The sequence below is a fragment of the Brachyhypopomus gauderio genome, chromosome 16, assembly GCF_052324685.1.
Source record: "Brachyhypopomus gauderio isolate BG-103 chromosome 16, BGAUD_0.2, whole genome shotgun sequence".
In the NCBI taxonomy this organism is placed as follows: Eukaryota; Metazoa; Chordata; class Actinopteri; order Gymnotiformes; family Hypopomidae; genus Brachyhypopomus; species Brachyhypopomus gauderio.
In genome coordinates, this window is record NC_135226.1 from 3,481,466 (window position 1) to 3,501,669 (window position 20,204).

Consider the following 20,204-nt stretch of genomic DNA (forward strand, 5'->3'; position numbering starts at 1 on the left):
GTGCACTGCCTGACCAGAAATAAACCTTTTATTCACTAAAATGTCTTTTTTGTCACTATAATAACAGTATGGTAGTACTTGAGCTCCATCTAGTGGCCAAATTTCGGAACTGACTGAAAACTATTGCTCACATGAAATACCACACAAACACACCACAAAGCTGATCTCAGCATGTGATTTAGTTCTGTGATCAAAATCATTTTGCCAATACAAAAGCAGTTTTTTCCACTGAAATAGCTTCTTTTCACTTTTGGGTCTAAAGGACCTTTTGGGCTTCTTTTTGCCTATTGAGGCCAAAATGCCTAGTCGTGTGTGAACCCGCCAATCGCCGCTTGCAGCTATATTTGCATTTGCAACTGTTGCTTCATTCATCATAGCTTGAAAAAAATGTTTAGGAAGAAACACGTGTATTAAAATATTTTGGTTGTCTGAAAAGAGACATGTGCTTTACACGGTATAAGCTACATATCTAGATAAGTCACCAAAACAAAAGACATGTCAGTCAGACATTGCAAACCTGAGATCATGAGGGGGTAGGATTTCAGCAGGCGTTGTACTGCCAAAATTATACGTTCCTTACTAATGCAGCCCCTGTTGAACATAGAGACATGTGTAAATACTAAATACTAATCATCAAATACCTGCAGACTCACTTATTTACAGCACAACTTTTAATATGAAGGCCTGAAAAACATCCTTAACCAGTCATTAAGACTTATGCACTTAAAAATTCCTTAAGTATGGGAACAGAATTCATAAGGAAGTTATACATGATTTTGCTCGTTTGACCTGTGCAGACAACAAGAATTCCTTTGGCTCTCTTTTGCCATCCTAGAAATAAAAGTGGCTAATACTGAACACTTGAGAACTCTCCAGGATGATAGAGACCACACGTCTCATCAAGAATCCTCCACTAAGATGAGACAAAACCATCAAAGATATGCTCATTATGCATGAGATAAATGATCATTTGGAAAATTACTGGCACTGTAGCTTGCAACCGCTCTAGATGTTGCACACAAATTTATGAAAAAAAAAATCTGAACTTTTCTCAAACAGAGAAATCAGAACTTTCTTTTACCACACACTGTTCCTCATGCAGGATCCTATATTACTTGCAAGAGATAATCGAGAGAAGGCTTACTTATTGATTTGTTGAACACTCTGGAAAGCCTTGAGTACTTCACTGCAATTTAGGTAGTGAAGGTTTTTATTAGTCTCTATATATTTTTCTTTAGTACACTTGTTACACACCTGGAATCTTCTTGTGTATGTGTGTGTTCAAATGTAATCATTAGTGCTTACAGAAATAAACATTTTATTATATATATATATAAAATCAATCTCTGTCTTACCTCATCTTGAAAAACATTCCATATAACTGAACATTAGATATGGAAATAGCTAAGACTGGCACAATACGGAATGAGAATTACAGCTCTGGGCATGACTTTATTTACTATAAATGTATGTTAGTGTGATGCTAGATTTCAGCAAATGTTTTGCTTGTTACAATTCACCAAAAATACATCTGTTTTACATGCAAAGTTATTCAAACATCTGTGCATGAAAATACATCTAAAGTACAAACATATTCTGTTTACTCCACCAATATACCTGGTCATGCAAAAGTCTAGGACAGGTCCCACTTATAACATAGACCATAATCAATTAGTTAGTACCTCATTAAAGGAGTGTTCATCTATCTGCAAAATGTACATTACATACTGCAACATCATACAGCATATATTAAGCTAATACTGTGCCATTACACTTATTAGCAATACAGTACAAAAGTAATTCTGTGAATCATAGCTTTTTCTTTTTAAAAAACAACCATTTAAGACTCTTCATTGAAAAGTCACATTACGCATACCAAACAACAAAAAGACTATAGATCTTTGTTCCTTGTGCATGTGATAAATTACATTCTGCACAGTTACCTCAGGATATGTCAACAGAAAATAACAATCATAGAACAATATATATCTATAGTCACCATGACAACAGTTATCATGATAAGTGTTAGTATTTCAAAGTGCAAACAGAGCAGAGCTCCTAGGTGTGTTAAACCTGATGTGATTCACTAAAATCTGTGCTCCTTATTTAAAAGGACTTCTGAGTTTAAGTATTTAGCTTTCTGCTCATTCAAAATGTTAAAAACGTTTGACTTTCTTCCTCTCTCTTTCATTTAGAGTGCAGGCACAGTAAGAAATGCACAAACATCTCCATCTTCAAGTAGAATCCATGTTGGGCTTTATTTTGGTCTGGAGGTCTGGCTGGCAGCTCTCAGGTGATCGGGAGGTTCTTCACAAACTCTCTTAGGCTCTTGCGGATATTGGAAGGTTGGGAAGCAGCTCAGTCCAGCAGCGCCGGACCCATGTGGGCATGAAGGGCTTGGCATAGGTGGACAGTGGCCCCCTCACGCTTCCACCCCTCCCGTGGACCGTACCACTGTTGCTGGAGGTCCCCAGGAGCTACCAGAGCAGAGGGAGCACCTTCTGCTCAACCAGTTGTGGCTTGCGGGGGTAGAGTTCCCTAACCAGCTCTATAAAAAGAACATTTAAAAGGAACAATGATCAATAAATCAACCCTGGACAGCACTGGGTTATTACAGAAGCATTTTCTTAACCTAGAAAGATTTCATTCAATTAAAGTGACAATATTTGGTAACTATGGTAACTCTCTGGAATGATTATTATCAATATTATAAATATTATTAATTAATATAGGAATTATAGTATTTCTGGTAAATCTTTTATCTTTTTTATCTCTGGCATCTCTTAGCATATCAGTGGAATGACTTTCTGAAAGAATAGTTTTTTGATAAATGTATTTGAAATTCAAGCCGGTTCATTTTGAACCATGCTCTGTCCTTTAACTACTGGGTCTGGGACTACACTGTGCATGCTCTACTGTAAATACAATGTGTGGTGCCACACACTGCCCTGTACTCGAGTATTTGTTTACAATATATGTCTACCATCACAGTTTAGATGGTTTTTTATTGCAGTCTGTTTCACCTAAAAGTTTTGTGAATAAGTTTGTTTAGTGAGTAAACATGGGGCATAGTGGATGGGATAAAAAATCCTCATCATGTATCCAAACATGAATCACTACCTTGGATTTCAGAGTGTGGACAGTGTCCCTGATGGTTGCCAGGTCTTTAGCAGGGATGTACTTTTCCACCATCTTATCAAAGTCGTGGTGGGAGGACAGGAACAGCAGCATACGCCGGCCCAAGCGCCTGAGACGAGGAACAGACCCCAAAACAGGAGAGAACCGTGAGTGAGGGACCCGTAACTCACAGCACACCAACCATTTATCTTACCAGGGTACAATTTTACAAGGACGTCTGTGTGTAGAAAACACGATAGTGCTTCTATTACTCTACAATTTAGCAGCATTCGCTGACTTCAGAGTATCAGATTAGGAGAGTAAAAGAATCAGCAAAAGATTACTATCTGGGAAACTGAACAAGCTTTGTAGAATTCTCGTTCTGATCCCAGTACTAACCTGGTTTCTTGTGTAGAGCCCTGTGCCAACTTGGAGACTGACAGGAATAATTCGCGGTGTGACGTCTTTCGCCCCAGACAATAACTGGCCAGCACCAATCTTCTCTACCAAAGTAGCCAAGTGCCGAGCAGTACACTTTCTTACTGCAGCATTCAGACTTTTGAGGAAAACAGAAGGAAAAAAATTAGGGCATTCAAAAAAAGGAGGTAATAACTATTAATCCATCCAATCAATGTACACAGTACAACTTTTAGCTTCTATAAAGAAACTTAATACCCTTATGTATGATCTAAGTGCACAATCAAATGATCATATTCTATTTGATTGTTTAGTTTGCACCAGTTAGTGTACATCTGTATTTTTTAAACAGAAAATGTTTGTATGTCCTCTGTGCGCTAGCTAACTAGCCTATTTTTTAAGCATTGTGAAGGGCAGTTTGGATCAGCAGAGCGGAGATGGAACGCAATAAAAATAATATATAAGAGGATAAATAACTAAAAATATTGATATAGGCCAGGGCAATATTTTGAAAGAACAATGGAGAGGTAAAAACAGCAGCAAAAAACAGCAGCCAAAATTAGTGCTGTGTTAGCTTCTTGTGACTGTTGTTGCTATCTGAAAGCCACAGTTTAAAGCTCACTGCAGGCTAACTGACCAGAGTCCTCCAGCGAGAAGGGCGTTCATGCTCCGAATGGGGGTGCAGTTCTGCACCATGCTGTCCAGAGCTGTGTCCACGTCCTGCCTGATGAAGCCATTGGACTCCGCTGCTTTGTGGAGGAGGACCTTAGCTGTAACCTCCACTTCCTGGTCCATCCCTTTCTGCAGGCTGGAGTACAACTCCCTCAAGGACACCACCGCCATGCGGGACACGCCAGAGCGCAGGTTCAGCACCTGCAGGAAAGACGACGTTCAAGCTCGTTTTAGTCACATCCAACACTGCCACCGCCATCGTAATAAGTATAATCCTCCACTGCAATGTGTTATGTAGGCGGAAATACCTTAATCACTAATTACAGTTAGATATGCCATCTGAATTTCAATTAGATAATGTTTTTATCAAAAAGGAATTTAAAAGTACTATGCTAAATCTGACTTGCCTTTGTCAGCAACATCACCTGTAATGTGTACATGCTGATGGCATGTTTGTATTCTGTCTATCCACTGATGTTTGCACTGGACATACATGGACATCAGTGGGTTGTGCCTCTTCGGTAATGGTAGACCTTGATCTGATTGTTCTCGTCCAGGCCGAGCTGGACCAGCCCATTGGTGGGTGGGGCAGCTGGGTAGCGTGTGAAGAGAGGCCTGGGCAGAGGTTCAGGAGAGTACAAGGGTGCAAGAGAGTGTGTGTGAAAATATGATGCATTCTGTTCCCGTACTGGTTTGTGTGCGATACGTACATGTGTATAAGCTGAGGGGGAACGAGAGATTGTGAAAGGATACACATTTGGGTCTTTGCGTTGTGATTCCAGCCACCTTTTGTTGTCTTCAATAAGTCTCTGCAGCCTCTGGCCATCTAGCTCAGAGGAGTGACTACACACCCACACACACACACACACACATAATGGAAAAGCACTGTATGAGTTCATCAATTTTCCTTTCAAAATCAACAGCAGCACTGACCCTGTGAGTGAGAGTGAGAGATTGTGACCGAGCCTGCCCTGGTGTGCAAGTGTGTGTAGTTACCTTGCTGGAGTGTATCCACAATATGCTCTGGTAGCCCTCATGGGATAGCGGGCACTGGTATCCATGGAAACTCCTAAAATCAGAGCAGTCTTAATACGGGTAGTGTGATTTAGATTTCTGAAGCTAATTTGACACAGCAGGTCTCTACACTGCACCACACTTGCACTGGAAATGATCGGCATTATCCAAGCACAGAAAATCAATGGAGGTCATCAACTATGCAAAAAAGGCTATAAATCCAGCAGTGACTGGTTTGTGCTTGAGGGAGAGGCAGAAGTTTCTATTTGTATTTAAGGTTTTACGAGTGATGAAGAAATGAAGCATTAGTGAAAATCACTGCAGCCCACTGAGGTGACCACTGCTCATCACTGCTAATGTTTGGGGTGTGTCTGTCTCTACGTACCAGGGAAGAGTTTGCTCCAGTGGGAGTTCAAATGAAGGTCAGACCCGTGTGTTTTTGGGACAGAACAGTGTAAGAAACTGTTCTGATTGGCCAATGAAGAGGAGGCGGGACTTGGTGTCCATGCCCAGGATGGGGCAGGAGGGAAGGAGGAGGACGGAGGTGGCTGAGGGAGGGGCTGGACGGTCCTCCCAGTGAGAGATCCCAGTGCACCCAGCACCGTGTTCAGCTGGCCAGAGATCTGCTGCAGTGACTCTGCTAACTGCTGCACTTTCACTGGCACTGCATGTGCTGAAACAGAGAGGAAGACCAGGGTTTGGGTGTATTACTGCTAGAGAGATAAAAACATCAGACAACTATGAACCAACAAGACCAGAGTGGACTCTAGAGCTGCTTACAGTTGTGGGCAAATTTTTAGTTTTCACAGTTTGCTTCCTCAGTTTATTTTTTTAAGAACCTTTTGTCAAATGTTTATGTGATATAATGAAGTACAATTATTAACAGTCTATAATTGTTCATTGCTGCTAAACTGCTCCTGAATCATTGGGAGAAGTTGTTCTGGAAGGATGTTTTGATATCTTCTCTTATTCATGGCTGTGCTTTGCTTAGGCAACATTGGGAGTGACCCCACACTTTGATGGTGTGAGGAGGCTCATAGCTGCCTCCTCTGTAGGAGACGCTCCTGTAGGAGACACTACTGTAGGAGACGCTCCTGTAGGAGACGCTCCCTGAAGCGTCCTTCATGCAACTGAAGCACTCTCCCCAAAGTCCTTAGTGACTGGATAAATGGTTGATTGGGGTGCATCGTACAAGCCGCACTGTCCTTGCCTGTGAAACCCTTTTGATGCAATGATGACTGAACGTGTTTCCTTGGAGGTGACCATAGTTAACAGGAGAAAACGTAAAAGCACCACTACCCTTTTAAAGCAACCAGTCTTCTCTTCTAATCATCATGACAGATTGATGTCAGCTGTCTTATCCTCATTAACTTTTTTTCTCCTGAACTAACGAGATCAACACTGAAATTATCTTATGCCATTTTGTAGGGCTGAAATGGAGAAGCTGGAATGCAGTAATTTTTGTGAGAAAATCATTTTCATCACAGGGAATGACTTTGCAATTAATTGCAATTCATCTAATCACTCTTCACAATCTAGAATCAATACACATTGCCACCATAAAAAAAACTGTGGTAGTAAACTTTGTGAAAACCAAAATTAGTGCCTTCTCAAAATGTCTGCCCGTGTGTGTGTTTTGTGCATGCACATGGAGTGTGTCTCTCACTCGTCTCCTCTTGGCCATACTCGTCTCTGCTCGTCTCTGAGTCTCTGACATCAAATGAGACTCTCCGATCTCCCACCAGCCGCTCGCCTTCATCACATGACAGCTGAGAAAAACATTGTAAAGCCCAGGTAGGTATTAATGTGGGTTTGTACGTAAGTGTGTGGGTGCAGGCATACGTGTGTGTGTGTGTGTGTTACCTTCTCTGCCAGTGAGGTCTCCAGCTGGCCGAGTCTCTCCTCCTTCTTTCTCAGGAGCGTGTGGTGCTTCTGGACCGTCTCCCTCAGCTTCTCCAGCTCACTCACCTCCTACAGCACAGCGGAGCAGAACATCTAAGAGGAACTACACTCATGCTTCCTACTGTCTCCTATCTGACCTGGCTACATGGCTGTAGGCACTGCAAGACGTAACGTGCTTAGACCCACCACGGCACTGAAACCGTCTAAAGTAGTTAACAATCTCTTAATATTCTCAGATAAAGGTCAATCACTCTCCTGGTTCAAATCCTACCTGAACAATCGTTACCAATTTGTACTTAAAAATAATGAATGCTCATAAGGATCTGTATTGGGTCCCATGTTATTCTATTATATATGCTAGCAAGCATTTGTAGGCATGGTATTAGCTTCCATTGCTATGCAGATGATACTCAGTTATATATATCTTCTAATTTGGATGATGTCAATACTACTACCAAAACTGAGAACTGCATCCAAGAAATAAAGATGGATGGTGTCTAATTTTCTTCTTCTAAATTCTGATAAGACTGAGGTGTTACTTCTTGGATCCAAGACTGCAAGAAGCAATTGGTCGAATCTTCTTATTACACTAGATGGCTTTTCAGTAACACCTGAATCTCCTGCTAAAAGTTTAGGTGTCTCTAGTGATTTGGATCTTTCATTTTTCACACACATATGCAATGTCACTAATGCTGCCTTTGCAACTTCATGTAATATTGCCAAGCTGAGACATGTACGTTCGGTATCAGATGCAGAGAAACTGGTCCACAATCTCATCAAGATTGGACTACTGTAACTGTCTTTTAACTGGATGCTCTAAACAGTCCATAAAGAAAGTCCAACTTGCTGCATTCCAATTTGAATCCAAGAGCCAGAGTCCTAACTAGGCCTTGAGAAGTGCATCACATTAGTCCTACTCTCTCAGCGTTGCACTGGCTCCTGGTTAAATATCAAACTGATTTTAAAATTCTTCTGTTGGCCTATAAAGCATTAAATAGTCCTCCACAATATCCGTGAACTCACTGCATACCATAATCCATCTCACCTGCTGCTCTCTCAAAGCGCAGGATTGCGCTCAGCTCCGAAAACTACAAGATTACAGCCGAAGGCAGAGTAATGTCTCAGTACCCTCATGCCTGTGGTCACCTCCAGGCCCCTCCCTTTAGTTATGCTGCTAGGGATAAGCCTGCTGGAGCCACATGCTAAATCACTGGCACGTGTACTATATATATATGGAAGTTTAATTTGATTTTACATATTTAACCTGCATTCTGTATCTTGACTACATGTTTCTACAAAGACAATTCCATAAAGCAGCTAGAAGATGCTCTGAGTTGCCAGTGGATGTGCTGATGCTGTGGATGCATGTGCCAATACGGCCAGCATCCTACCTGAGGCCCAGCATCCATATTGGAGAGACTGTGACTGCTCAGATAGACACAGGACTATAAATATGAACTTAAAGTTGCTGGGCCAATGGAGCATGGCTTCCCTTTGGGGTCTTGGTCCTCCCAAGGTTTCTTCCTAATCCACCTAGGGAGTTTGTCTCTGCCACACTCGCCCCTGTCTTGCTCATTAGGGATCTGGACCCATGCGCTTGTGAAGCTGCTTTGTGACACCATGTTTTGTAAAAAGCGCTTTATAAATAAAACTGACTAGACTTGACGGACCTGGCAAAGAGGCTGAGCAGAACCTCTTGCAGCGGACCTCTGCGGGCTGGGGTGGGCCGTCCTTAGTGCTGCCTGTCTCGCTCTCAGACAGCTGGTCTCTTTCTCCAAGAACCGTCGTGCTCTCTGCAGATAGACACCTTCACACGAGATATACTCCCGCAAGCTAGAGAGAGAGAGAGGAGATTACAAATGAGTATATAAACATATGATAAATACATACAATCGGACAGCCTCCCTCCCCACCCACACACACCCCCCACATACTCGTCTATGCTGCTGTGGTTGTTGTGGGAGGTGGGCACAGGGGAGAGAGGAGGTTCCAGGTCCTCCACTCCGAGGGGGCCCTCCTTCTCTCTGCTCTTCTCCTTGCTCTCCTCCTGTTTCTTTCTCTCCAGGTTATCGTCTCCATGCTCTCTCTGCTCCACCTCGCTGACAGACACAAACCACACCAACACAGATCTGTACATTGTACACACTCTGTGTACCGTGCATTTGTGTCACCAGAGACCAGTACTGACTCGGTCAAAGCTAATGTGTGTGTGTGTGTGTGTGTGTTTGTGTGCCCGCACATGCGTATGCGTGTGTATATTATCTAAACCTCCAGCACATCGACAGAAGTTGGTATACGTATACATTACCCAAGTCTTCAGGATGTGTATTATAGCATGTTTGTGTGTATATGGGGGTGTGGGTGTGTGTGTGTGTGTGTGTGTATTACCTGAGCCTTCTGTGGAGTTCATCACATCTATCCTGTAGAAGCACTGTATTGCTCAGTAGCTTCTCTCTCTCCTCCATCATCCTTCTGCTCTCCTCCCTCTCCCTCCTCCTTCCCTCTCTCTCTTTTTCCAGCTCCTCCCTTTCTCTCCTCCTCTCATCTCTTAGTCTGTCCAGCTCCGCACGCAGACTGTCCCGTTCTCTCAGGACACGTGAGAGAGCCTGGGGGACACACACACACACAACCTAGTATAACAGTTCACAACGACACACACACACACACACACACACACACACACACACACACACACACACATACACCCCTGGGACACACACACAACCTAGCATAATAGTTCACAATGAGACACACACACACACACACACACACACACACACACACACACACACACACACACACCCCTGGGGGACACACACAACCTAGCATAACAGTTCACAATGACAAACACACACACACACACACACCTGGTCATACACTCTCAGATACACACACACACACACCTGGCCACACACTCTCAGATACACACGCACACACACACACACACACACACACACCTGGTCACACACACACTCACACGCACCTCTATCCCCTTCTCAACTTCATCTTCTTCCTCACTCAGCTGTTGTCTCCTCTTCTTCAAATCTGCAGCCTACAGACCAACAGTACGAACACACACAGATCATTTTATCAGGCAGTTGAGTGACTGGACTGATGATACACACACATGCATGCACGCACACGCACACTCCAGACATGACCTATTCATTTTTTTCCTTCAAAACAGGTAATTGACTCAGTTAACTTCTCAGCACAAAGAACTGACTGACGAATGATTAGTAACTTATAAGTACAGCTATAAGGGCACCTAATACAATGGAGCTCAGTAGCTAAAGTACCTGAGTTTGGAGTAGCACACACACACCTACACACACTCAAATAAAGCAGCTAAAGTACCTGAGTTTGGAGTAGCACACACACACCTACACACACTCAAATAAAGCAGGTAAAGTACCTGAGTTTGGAGTAGCACACACACACCTACACACACTCAAATAAAGCAGGTAAAGTACCTAAGCACGGAGTAGCACACCTACATACACACACACACACCCACACACTCAAATAACGCAGGTAAAGTACCTGAGTTTGGAGTAGCACACCCACATACACACACACACACCCACACACACACTCAAATAAAGCAGGTAAAATACCTGAGTTTGGAGTAGCACACACACACACACACACACAACCACACACACACTCAAATAACGCAGGTAAAGTACCTGAGTTTGGAGTAGCACACCCACACACCCACATACACACACACACACACACACACACACCCACACACACTCAAATAACGCAGGTAAAGTACCTGAGTTTGGAGTAGCAGTTCCTGAGTTTTGAGCTCTTTGGATTTCATGTCCAGTTGCTCCATCATCTTCTGCACTTCTAACTCCTAAACACACACACAAGAAAAACAAACAAATACAAACAACTCTCACCGTCTTTATACACATAAACACCCGACTGGGTATGGCAGAAGAGGCGTTTTTGCGCGTGCGTATCGTGTGGGTGTGGGATCTTACTTTCTGCTTGTGTATTTTGTGGGTTTGTTGGAGCTGAGAGTCAAGCTGTAATCTGAGCTGCTCCAGCTGGGATGAGTGTGTAGCCTGCATCCTCTCCTTCTCCTCCAGATGAGCCCTCAACAAGCGCTCCCTCTCCACGCTCTCCTGCACACACACCGTGTGATGAACACACATTGGCTCGGCCTCTTAGGTGATCACTGAGCTGTGAGTAAATGAATTCTCCCTGCCTTTAATTTATTTATTTAGTCTTTAATTTATTGTCATCACCTTAACTGAAACCAAAGGGTGTTTTATAGAACCCACATATGGTTCGTCTTTTCTGTATGAAGTGTGCATGACCCTCAGAGAGCCAGGGGCCTAGTGCACAATACAAATGAATGAGGTAATAGAAATTACATATATAGATGGATAGACAGATGGATGGATAAACAAGAGGATGTGTGGATGTATATGACTAACAGACGAATGGAAAAATGGATGGATGGACGGAAAGGAAGAAGACAAAAAGAAACACTGAAAGAAAAACACTGGCGCATGACCTCAAATAAAACCCTAACCTCAAATAAACTTTGAGGTCCCCTCACTTATACCACTGCTATAGTGTTTGTAGAGAAAGACAGACAGACAGACAGACAGAGAGAGGGAGGGAGGGAGGGAGAGACATATAGGAAGAGAGGCAGTGTGAGTGTTAATGAGTACCTGCAAGGGTGGGTTAGGGCTGTGGTCTCTTAACGGAGCGAGATCTTGGCGTTCTGATTCGGATCTCTCCTCCACAGGAGCACTGCCACTGACTTCACTGTCCTGCTCATACACAAACACATATGCATGAACACGCATGTACAGACATTCACAAGATCATTGTGTGTGTGTGTGTGTGTGTGTGTGTGTGTGTGTGTGTGTGTGTGTGTGTGTGTGTGTGTGTGTGTGTGTGTGAAAGGTAGAGCAAGGTGCTACAGTAACACCAAGATCACGTGAGCACACACAGTGATGTTAGTGGCGCTGTATAAATGTGTGTGAAAAGCTGGGAACATAATGTGTGAGTGAGGGAGAGTGAAGAACATCGTGGCCACCTCATACTGCAGTCCCCCTTTCAGGATGTCCAGGTCCACGTGTAGGTTCTGCAACAGGTCTGATGACCCTAGCAGACTCTACGTACACACAAACGCACACCGCAACACGGATACAGAAAATCATTCCTCATACTTTACTGCACTGTAAAGACTACAAAGGTGACAGTGAGCTAAAAATCAGATCATTATATTCTAGCAGGTGTTTTCACCTCATGGACAGACGCCGCCTTCTGCTCTTCATCCTCCTCCTCTTCATCCACCTCCAGATCTGGATTAAATATGGGCGGAGCCAGACTCTCCAGCTGTCGTCCTCTTAGCGAATGCAAATTTGCTCCGGATACATCCTAAGATACAGATCATCATACGCTCTACACCTCTGCCATGAACTCAAACCTCCATCACTTCAAAGTCAATTTGGTAAAAGCTAAACTTTGCAGAGGAGTGACGTGTTCTTTTACTTCCAGTGACGTATGTAGGGTTTGTTCTTACACCACCTTATAAAAGTATACAATGAGGTTTCATTCCCCTACTAGAGGATATAGACTGTACATGTTCACCCCTACTAGAGGATATAGACCGTACATTTACCCCTAGTGAGGACTTTAAAGGATGAAGGTCTGTGAAGTTGCCCGGGGAACCTCGCAGTCCAGGAACTGAAAGGTCACACATTCCTCTCAGTGGAGCCAGAGGAGCCAGCAGCTGAGAGACAGTGATAGAGTGAGTGAGTGAGTGTGTGAGTGTGTGTGTGTGTGTGTGAGTGAGAGAGAGAGAGAGAGAGAGAGAGAGAGCATTAGCAGAATGGCACACACAAATTAGCTTTCTTTCTCCTTTCTGCTCAACTTTAGGCGACTGCTATCCTAAATCTTTTGATATACTTCGATGAGCAAATAATTGTTCAATTCATTTCAGTGTTATTAGAAACACAGCAGTCAAGAATGTGTAGAATGGAAGAGAAAGTGTGACAAATATAACTGCTGTGTGACAAAATACATTTTAGGGTACACAGATCCAAACTCACTCTTGGGGCCTTCAGTCCCTCTGGTTCCTTCTTTTTTTTCTCCTTCTTCTCTTTCTTCTTCTTCTTCTTCTCCTTGTTCTTTCTGGTTCCTGTGGAGGCGGAGCCTGAGATGGCAGAGGCAGTCCGGCCGTGATGAGCACGCTCCCGCTCCTGGGTCACTAGTTGGCGGTAGTGCTCATCACAGGGGTGGTCCCAGGTGGACTGGCCCGTGGAGAAGTTGAAGTAATAAACTTCTCCAGTCACATCCTGACTGGAGTAGGAAAGGGAGACAAGCTCATCAGATAAACACACATAAAAACACATGACATGTAGACAAGCCTAGGTTCTCCAGCACAGGACTGTCCACAAAGGTGTCAACAGGACAACATCTGAAACACTGAGTGGTGCTCTGGGTCTCATTGCTCAGATTAATAGTGCCAGAAGGCAAGTCTACAAGCAAATCTGCTGCATAGAGTGATGAAATATTAATTATATACTTTGCAATTGTTAGTTTTGGGGACAACTAACATTAAATATCTCCTGGATCTTGTATTTGTGTGTTTTATCTATAAAGGTACTGACTCATATAAAAACACCACTGTTACACCTGACAATAAGGTTATAACATACTTTCCCCCAAACCATTTGAATACAGAATCCAAAAATGATTTCATATGTTAAAATGTGTCTGATCTTTCATGTCACATCAAACTCCCCAACTTCAAAAACAATCCTCTTCTGCCTGTTATATTTTCTCTTGCCCAATCTTATTTCCCAGTCAAATTATTCAGTCTTCTCCAGACTTGCAGTTCCATGGTCTTTAAAAAAAAGTTGGCCTGTCTAATTTGCTCATCTAATCACCTAGGTCATAAGTGATTTAATGCCCACTTCTTGCAAGCTTCCAGAGAGTCCGTGTGACATTATGACACTCACAATAAAGTCCTGATGCATCCTACTTCTATAAATGGTACTTAAAATTATAACTGAGTTATAGGGGACAAAGGGCCTTGGTACGTCAGGTAATCGAGAACCTGAATGAATGAGCCAGCATGAATGAGACGTAGAGTTCTTGGAATGGAAGCCATTCCTCAATTAAGGGCACATTAGAGTATGCTTGGATTTTTCTAAAAGGAACCAACACTCACACCAACGCTCACTCTGTGTGTAAGGATAAGAAAACTGTTTCATTATGGGTGACTGTATGAGAATGAGCTTGTCCTACCAGGGTTTCCATTCAGGAGGTAGTGGGGCTACAGCCACCTCTCTGGCCAGCCATAGGAGCTCTGGCTCCCTCTCAGGGTCAATGCCAATTTGTCTGGCAAAATCATGGATATCTGAGGAGCAATACAAATAAGAAGAATATACCGACAAGAAGTATGATATTTTCAAATCAAGACAAAATCCCACAAATTCAAATATTTAAGTCCATAATGCATGGAGATTGATTCTATGTTATAAAGTGTAGCTATAGCTTGGGCGAACATACAGGAGTCCCAACTGGAACTGTGTTGTTAATATTATAATTATTATATATTATAATATTATTATATATTATTAAGTTATTATGTCAGTGTTATAATTTAGTTTTTAAATGATGGAACTGTTGTAGCTTGTAGACTTTATCAATGGTGGATATTAAATTATACCATTTCAGTAACATATATTAAAGTTCAGGGCCGGAGTGGGCCACTTTTTCAGCCCGGGAGTTTCATGCCCAAATCCGGCCCAAAATTATTTTTCCATCCCAATCGGCCCAAACTAGAGATTGACATGAGCCGGCCCATCGAGAATCCTCCGGAATCTCCCGATTAGCCACTCCGGCTCTGGTAAAGTTTTATCCGGGGTCCTAAACTGTAACAGGTAGTATGCGACAGCTAATGTACCTTGTTCAGATGGGATATAATTCTCATCGCAATCCTCTTCCAGGATCAACTGCTCTCCAACTGGTCCCCGAAGGGCATCTGCTGTCATGTTGAATGAACATTAAGAAAAATATTATGTACTATACGAATAACAGTGCAGTAGACAGATCACCTCGCCATATTGTCTCTAAACTCTCCGTGGTACCGTTCGCTAGGCTAACCTAACTAACTAGCCAATAATAGAATTCCATAGCAATAATAGCGTCCATAGCAACCGTAGCATTCCACACAAAGCAACGTTATACCCAAAATACCCAAATACCCACCAGCAGGCTGGAGGTTGACTGTATCCATCTGTTTCAGGACCTCGCCTTGAACATGGGGCTGAGCAAGGTGTCTCTGCCTCTCCATGTCAGGGCCTAAATGCAAAACACCAACCCAGGGCACAGAGGAATGTGTACTGTTAAGATCATCAGGTCTATAAGAAGGGCTACAGTGCCATTTGAATTCATTACAATGTTGAAGAATATGTCATGTCATATTTTCTGATAAAACTGGTCAGGTCATGTGCAGAAAGCTGATGGTTCTGCACCTCTGCCAGACCTTACAAACAAATGTAATAAATGTTTTTTTTCTACTTTATCATGCATGGTTATTTGGTTTGTTGAATACGCATGTAATCTTCAGTGTTACACAGTACCAGTGTGGAGTGGTCCTTCTACAGGGATGTTAACATGGCCGACATCTGAGGGTCCCGCCGTCCTTCTGTGAGGGAAGGGTGCTGGTCCACAGGGATCCGTGTGGATCACTGTCTCTTGGAGGTTGTAGGGCACACCTGAAAATCCCACAGTAGGTAAAGTGAAACCCAGCACGCCTCCCAGTGAGGCTCAAATGCCTTGTAAGTGTTTCCCAATGAACAAGTCATTATAACAAGGGCTATGGTGCCATGTGATGTCATTAGAATGTGGGGAGAATGCTTAAGAATGTTTCTTTTTAAAAGTGTTTATTTTTATTTGCTTTTTCCATGGCCACATGGACAATGTTAAGATTTATGAAAATTGTGCTGAGTCAAAGAAATCAAAGAAGTAACCCATGCTCCATTAATTATATTATCATGTACACATGAAATACAGAGCTTGACAGTCATCAGTAGAATAAATATACATGTTATTTTTCTGAACCTTAGAAACCTACTATATAAATGTGTATATTTAACTTTTAATTATTATGAATAAGCCTATGGAATCCATACTCATAATAACTAATATACTGTCTTACATAGAAGTATAAAATTATGTACAGTATATGAAAATGTATTTTTCTCACCATGAGTGGTAAAACCTGGTGTGTCTATGAAGTGGTTCTCTTCCTGCCTAGGCCTAGGCTGGTCGGTTCTCCTGGGGTAAAAACTCATTCTCCACCTGAAAAATAGAAAGAATAGAAAGAGAGAAAGATCTAGAAAAAATAGAGAGATTTGTTAGTTTTGTATTGATAGTAATCCACAGAGCAAAATGTCTTGCGACTTGTTCTGAGCTTTTCAGCATCAAAACTGAATCCAAACATTCCACCTTCCCAACAAAACATTCTAATCCAAACATTCCAAAGTTGAGTAGCACGTCATATCACAATTTCCTATTTTTTTTAACCAAAACACCAAATCAGCCAGGCTGCTAAAATAACCTGATGCAGCCTGGCTTGTACCCAAAGGGTTCATACCAGAGACCGTATATATAATATATCAGTAGCGAACCGTGACCATTAAAAGTGGGCCCGCTCCCCCACCCCCCTTTCCTAATTAACTGCAATAAATAAAAAATAAAAAACTGAGACAGTACAGCTTTAGAAACGCAATAAACAATAATATATGTACTAGATAACTTTTTAAGCAAAATAAGGTTCCAACAAAATAAGGTCCACAACTCCTTGTTCGTCCTTGTAAACAACGCGCACGTCAGCTAATGTCAGCTAGCTTCACCACAGCGGGCGGAAATGATCATACAGTTAAGCCCGCCCACTAAGAGGGAAGATATGATTGGTCAATTTTACTGTCATTTGAAACTGTTTGGTGTAGGGATGTTACTATATTTCCGGTTGGTATGCGGAAGTGCTGATGTTATGGCCGAGCCTAAATTCACAAGGTGCCTCTTGGAGTTCCCGTCAACGATGTGCGTCGTATTGTCAGAGCATCAAGTACAACGCCACAGAGTAAACTTGAAAAGGGTTTCAAGTTCTACGTTTCATCCTACCTCTGCAATTTTGAAGGTAAGTGGCTGACGCTAGTTAGCTAGCTAGCCTGAGGTGGCAGTCTAATGAAGTGATGTTGTTTTTAGTAACGAACCAACCTGTCCTAGTACTAGAAATGCCTTTTAAAACATGTTTGTATTTCTGATGGAAGTATCAGGCAAAAGTAAGGCTAACGAGATAACAGTGAGGGCTCACTGCTACAGATCTATGAAGAAAACAGATACGCCACACCAGCTGAGAGTAGGACTGGTTAAAATGACACGAGTTCTGTTCAGTGTCACGTTCAAAGTTCTGTTGAACAAGTTCAAAAGTTAGTTCAGCACAAGTTCAATCTTTTATCCTTGCTCTTACTTCACGTAAGCTGTGATAACCATAGGCATTGGTTGTCAAAGCTTACAATGGTAGCCAAATGCAGAGTAGCTGAGTGGGAATCATTAGCAGTCTATTTTGCCTATAGTAAACAAATGGGAGTTTATTTTACAGTTTGAGCTATTGTTATCTACCTCTATGACTCAAAGTCCACCTCAGCTATTCTTCAAACTGCATTTTCTAAAATCTGTCAATCTGTCTTTCAAATCTTTCATCTTAACTTCTTTATTAACATATGGCTGCAACACTTACACCTATTAAGATATTCTGATAACACTCTTCAAGAAGCAGTTGAAGTAAAACCTGCATTGTTCTGTTGGTGGTGGAAACAACAAAATAATATAAATATAAGTAGGCCTGTTTCACTCCTATGTGTAAGCATTTCATCTGAAGTGAAAATGAAGTTTAAATCTAAAATATATTCAGTTTATAGTTGCTCAGTGAACTAGTAGATTGAACCATGCACAGCACTGTAGAATAGAAAGACAGTATAGCCAAGTGTTTTAAGAGTGATGCAAAACAGCACAAATGTTACATGAGACAATGGACAAGTGACATTCACCACTAACAACATGATGGGACAGATATTGCGCCTATTGACATTGCTGAAGTCTTCTTTTCAAGATATTAAATTTTGCCTCTTGTGTATCTCAGATGACATTACGTGATTCAATGCCAGTTGAGTTTGTACGTGCGCATACAGCGCCATCTGTTGTCCATTAAACGTGCCGCCTGTTGTCAAGCAAGGATTTGTGTCTCGTCCTTCACGCTGCACCCGACGTCACAACTGTCAACATAAAATCATAACTGTAATCAGCAAATGTTTAAACAGCTTAAAGCAAAACATATTAAATCTTCACAACAATAAAGTGACTTTATTGAGAGCTAATAAATCATGATAAATTACTTGTTTATTTAGAGTTGTGGTTGCTCCTGAACTAAGAGTAAAATATGATAGCGGCCAAAAACCCAAACTCAAATGATCAAGTACAGTTCCAGGACATAAGATGTTTGAACTGCTGCCCTCGGACAGACGTTACACCTCAAAACAAGAACAAACGGTTTGAGAGAGTTTTTATAACAGGGCCATATCCCTATTAAACAAACACTATAGAGTTTTTATAACAGGGCCATATCCCTATTAAACAAACACTATAGAGTTTTTATAACAGGGCCATATCCCTATTAAACAAACACTATAGAGTTTTTATAACAGGGCCATATCCCTATTAAACAAACACTATAGAGTTTTTATAACAGGGCCATATCCCTATTAAACAAACACAATAGAGTTCATCGGTAGGCAGATGTTTTGTCTGCCTACAGGGACAAGTGCAATAACCGATGCTGCTAAAATACAATGTGCAATAATTGATGCTGCAAATGTTAATAGCAGAGCTTAGTGTGTTTATAGGAGAGCTTAGATAATTTATGCTCATGCCCTGTATAGTTAATCATAGCTCTTAATCTGTTATTTAAACTGTTTATATTTAAAACTTTTCTATTTGCACCAAGGGGGGAGGGGGGAGGGGCTGTAAGCCAATTTCGTTGCGCAAATGTACACGTACAGTGTGTAATGACAATAAAGGTTCATTTTATTTCAAACCCTCTCTCATCTCCCTCTCTAATGTCTCTCTCTCTCATCTCTCTCTCTGTCTCACTCACTCATCCTTTTCTCCAGCTCGTCCCGCGTCTCCCCCGTCCCTATTGGTCCTGGCTCCCTCCCAGGCTCCACCCTCTGGGGGCGTGGCCAGCGTGCTGTGCCTCGCTCGGAGTTTCTACCCTGGCGACTCCACCCTGTCCTGGTCCGAGGACGCCACCACCATGGCGGGTCCCGAGGTCCAGACGGCGTCTCGGCGCCAGACCGATGGCACGTTCTCACGGAGCAGCTTCCTGAATCTCAGCGCCGAACGCTGGAATTCTGGACACAGCTACACCTGCACCATCAGACACTCCGCCCTGACCAACACTGTGAGCTCCACCACCAGGATGGAGAAGTGTAGTTAGACGGGTGGAGGAGATGATGCAACGCGCACACTGTGCTCGTAAACGCAGACGGGAAAAAAAGTGGAGAAACACGTCTACAGAACAACTGTGTTAATGTCACTTCAGCTCCTGGTTTCTTCTTTGTAGATGTTGTATCAGGGGGGTTTGGAGGAGGTTGAACTCAGGAATCAGGAACTCCTAGGAATGTTATCCAATTATGGTATGAGCATAAACTGTAGACTCTAAAGGTAAAAACTGATTTAAAAATTTTGGATTTTTACATTTTCAGGTGGGTCCATTTTCCCACTATATCATTGTGGCCATGCCATATATGACCTATATTGCTAGAACTCATAAACCATGTAAGCGATCAACTCCCAATTTGAAAGCCTTTTATAGCCTGATGTCCTTGTGAGGTATGCCAAGTCTGTTTCAAATTGGCCTATCGGGGGCGCTACAGTACCCAAAAACCTTAGAAATCATTTAAACTCATGCTGCAATCATGTTATAAGGAATACAGACAAGTAATGGGTCTTGTATGATTCAGATCAATGAGTTC

The 20,204-nt window shown here is 42.4% G+C and overlaps 1 protein-coding gene across 2 annotated transcripts; it reads right to left on the bottom strand.

The window, feature by feature from the left end:
* Window positions 1-1,423: 1,423 nt before the first annotated feature.
* On the bottom strand, window positions 1,424-17,014 carry LOC143477685 (uncharacterized). Of its 2 annotated transcripts, none has more exons than XM_076976406.1 (26): window positions 16,373-17,014; window positions 15,747-15,881; window positions 15,373-15,465; window positions 15,068-15,148; window positions 14,407-14,518; window positions 13,206-13,455; window positions 12,776-12,886; window positions 12,397-12,531; window positions 12,188-12,265; window positions 11,817-11,918; window positions 11,118-11,261; window positions 10,904-10,987; window positions 10,106-10,174; window positions 9,511-9,728; window positions 9,057-9,221; window positions 8,793-8,955; window positions 7,084-7,191; window positions 6,887-6,989; window positions 5,606-5,893; window positions 5,203-5,275; window positions 4,960-5,049; window positions 4,632-4,821; window positions 4,172-4,407; window positions 3,517-3,673; window positions 3,121-3,247; window positions 1,424-2,548 (listed from the first exon to the last, which is right to left on the bottom strand). In XM_076976406.1, exons 1-22 carry the CDS (start codon window positions 16,458-16,460, stop codon window positions 4,707-4,709), a joined length of 2,805 nt encoding a protein of 934 aa, XP_076832521.1. In that variant the 5' UTR covers window positions 16,461-17,014; the 3' UTR covers window positions 1,424-2,548; window positions 3,121-3,247; window positions 3,517-3,673; window positions 4,172-4,407; window positions 4,632-4,706. The 2 variants fall into 2 exon arrangements, with proteins under 2 accessions (XP_076832521.1, XP_076832520.1); XM_076976405.1 differs by having other exon boundaries at window positions 4,614-4,821.
* Between the last annotated feature and the right edge of the window lie 3,190 nt (window positions 17,015-20,204).

Coding starts and splice junctions, on each gene's coding strand:
- LOC143477685 (XM_076976406.1), bottom strand. CDS start 16,460: ATGAGTTTTTACCCCAGGAGAACCGACCAGCCTAGGCCTAGGCAGGAA. Junction 15,149..15,372: donor AGTCAACCTCCAGCCTGCTG/GTGGGTATTTGG, acceptor TCAACATGACAG/CAGATGCCCTTCGGGGACCA. Junction 10,175..10,903: donor AACTGCTACTCCAAACTCAG/GTACTTTACCTG, acceptor GTTGGTCTGTAG/GCTGCAGATTTGAAGAAGAG.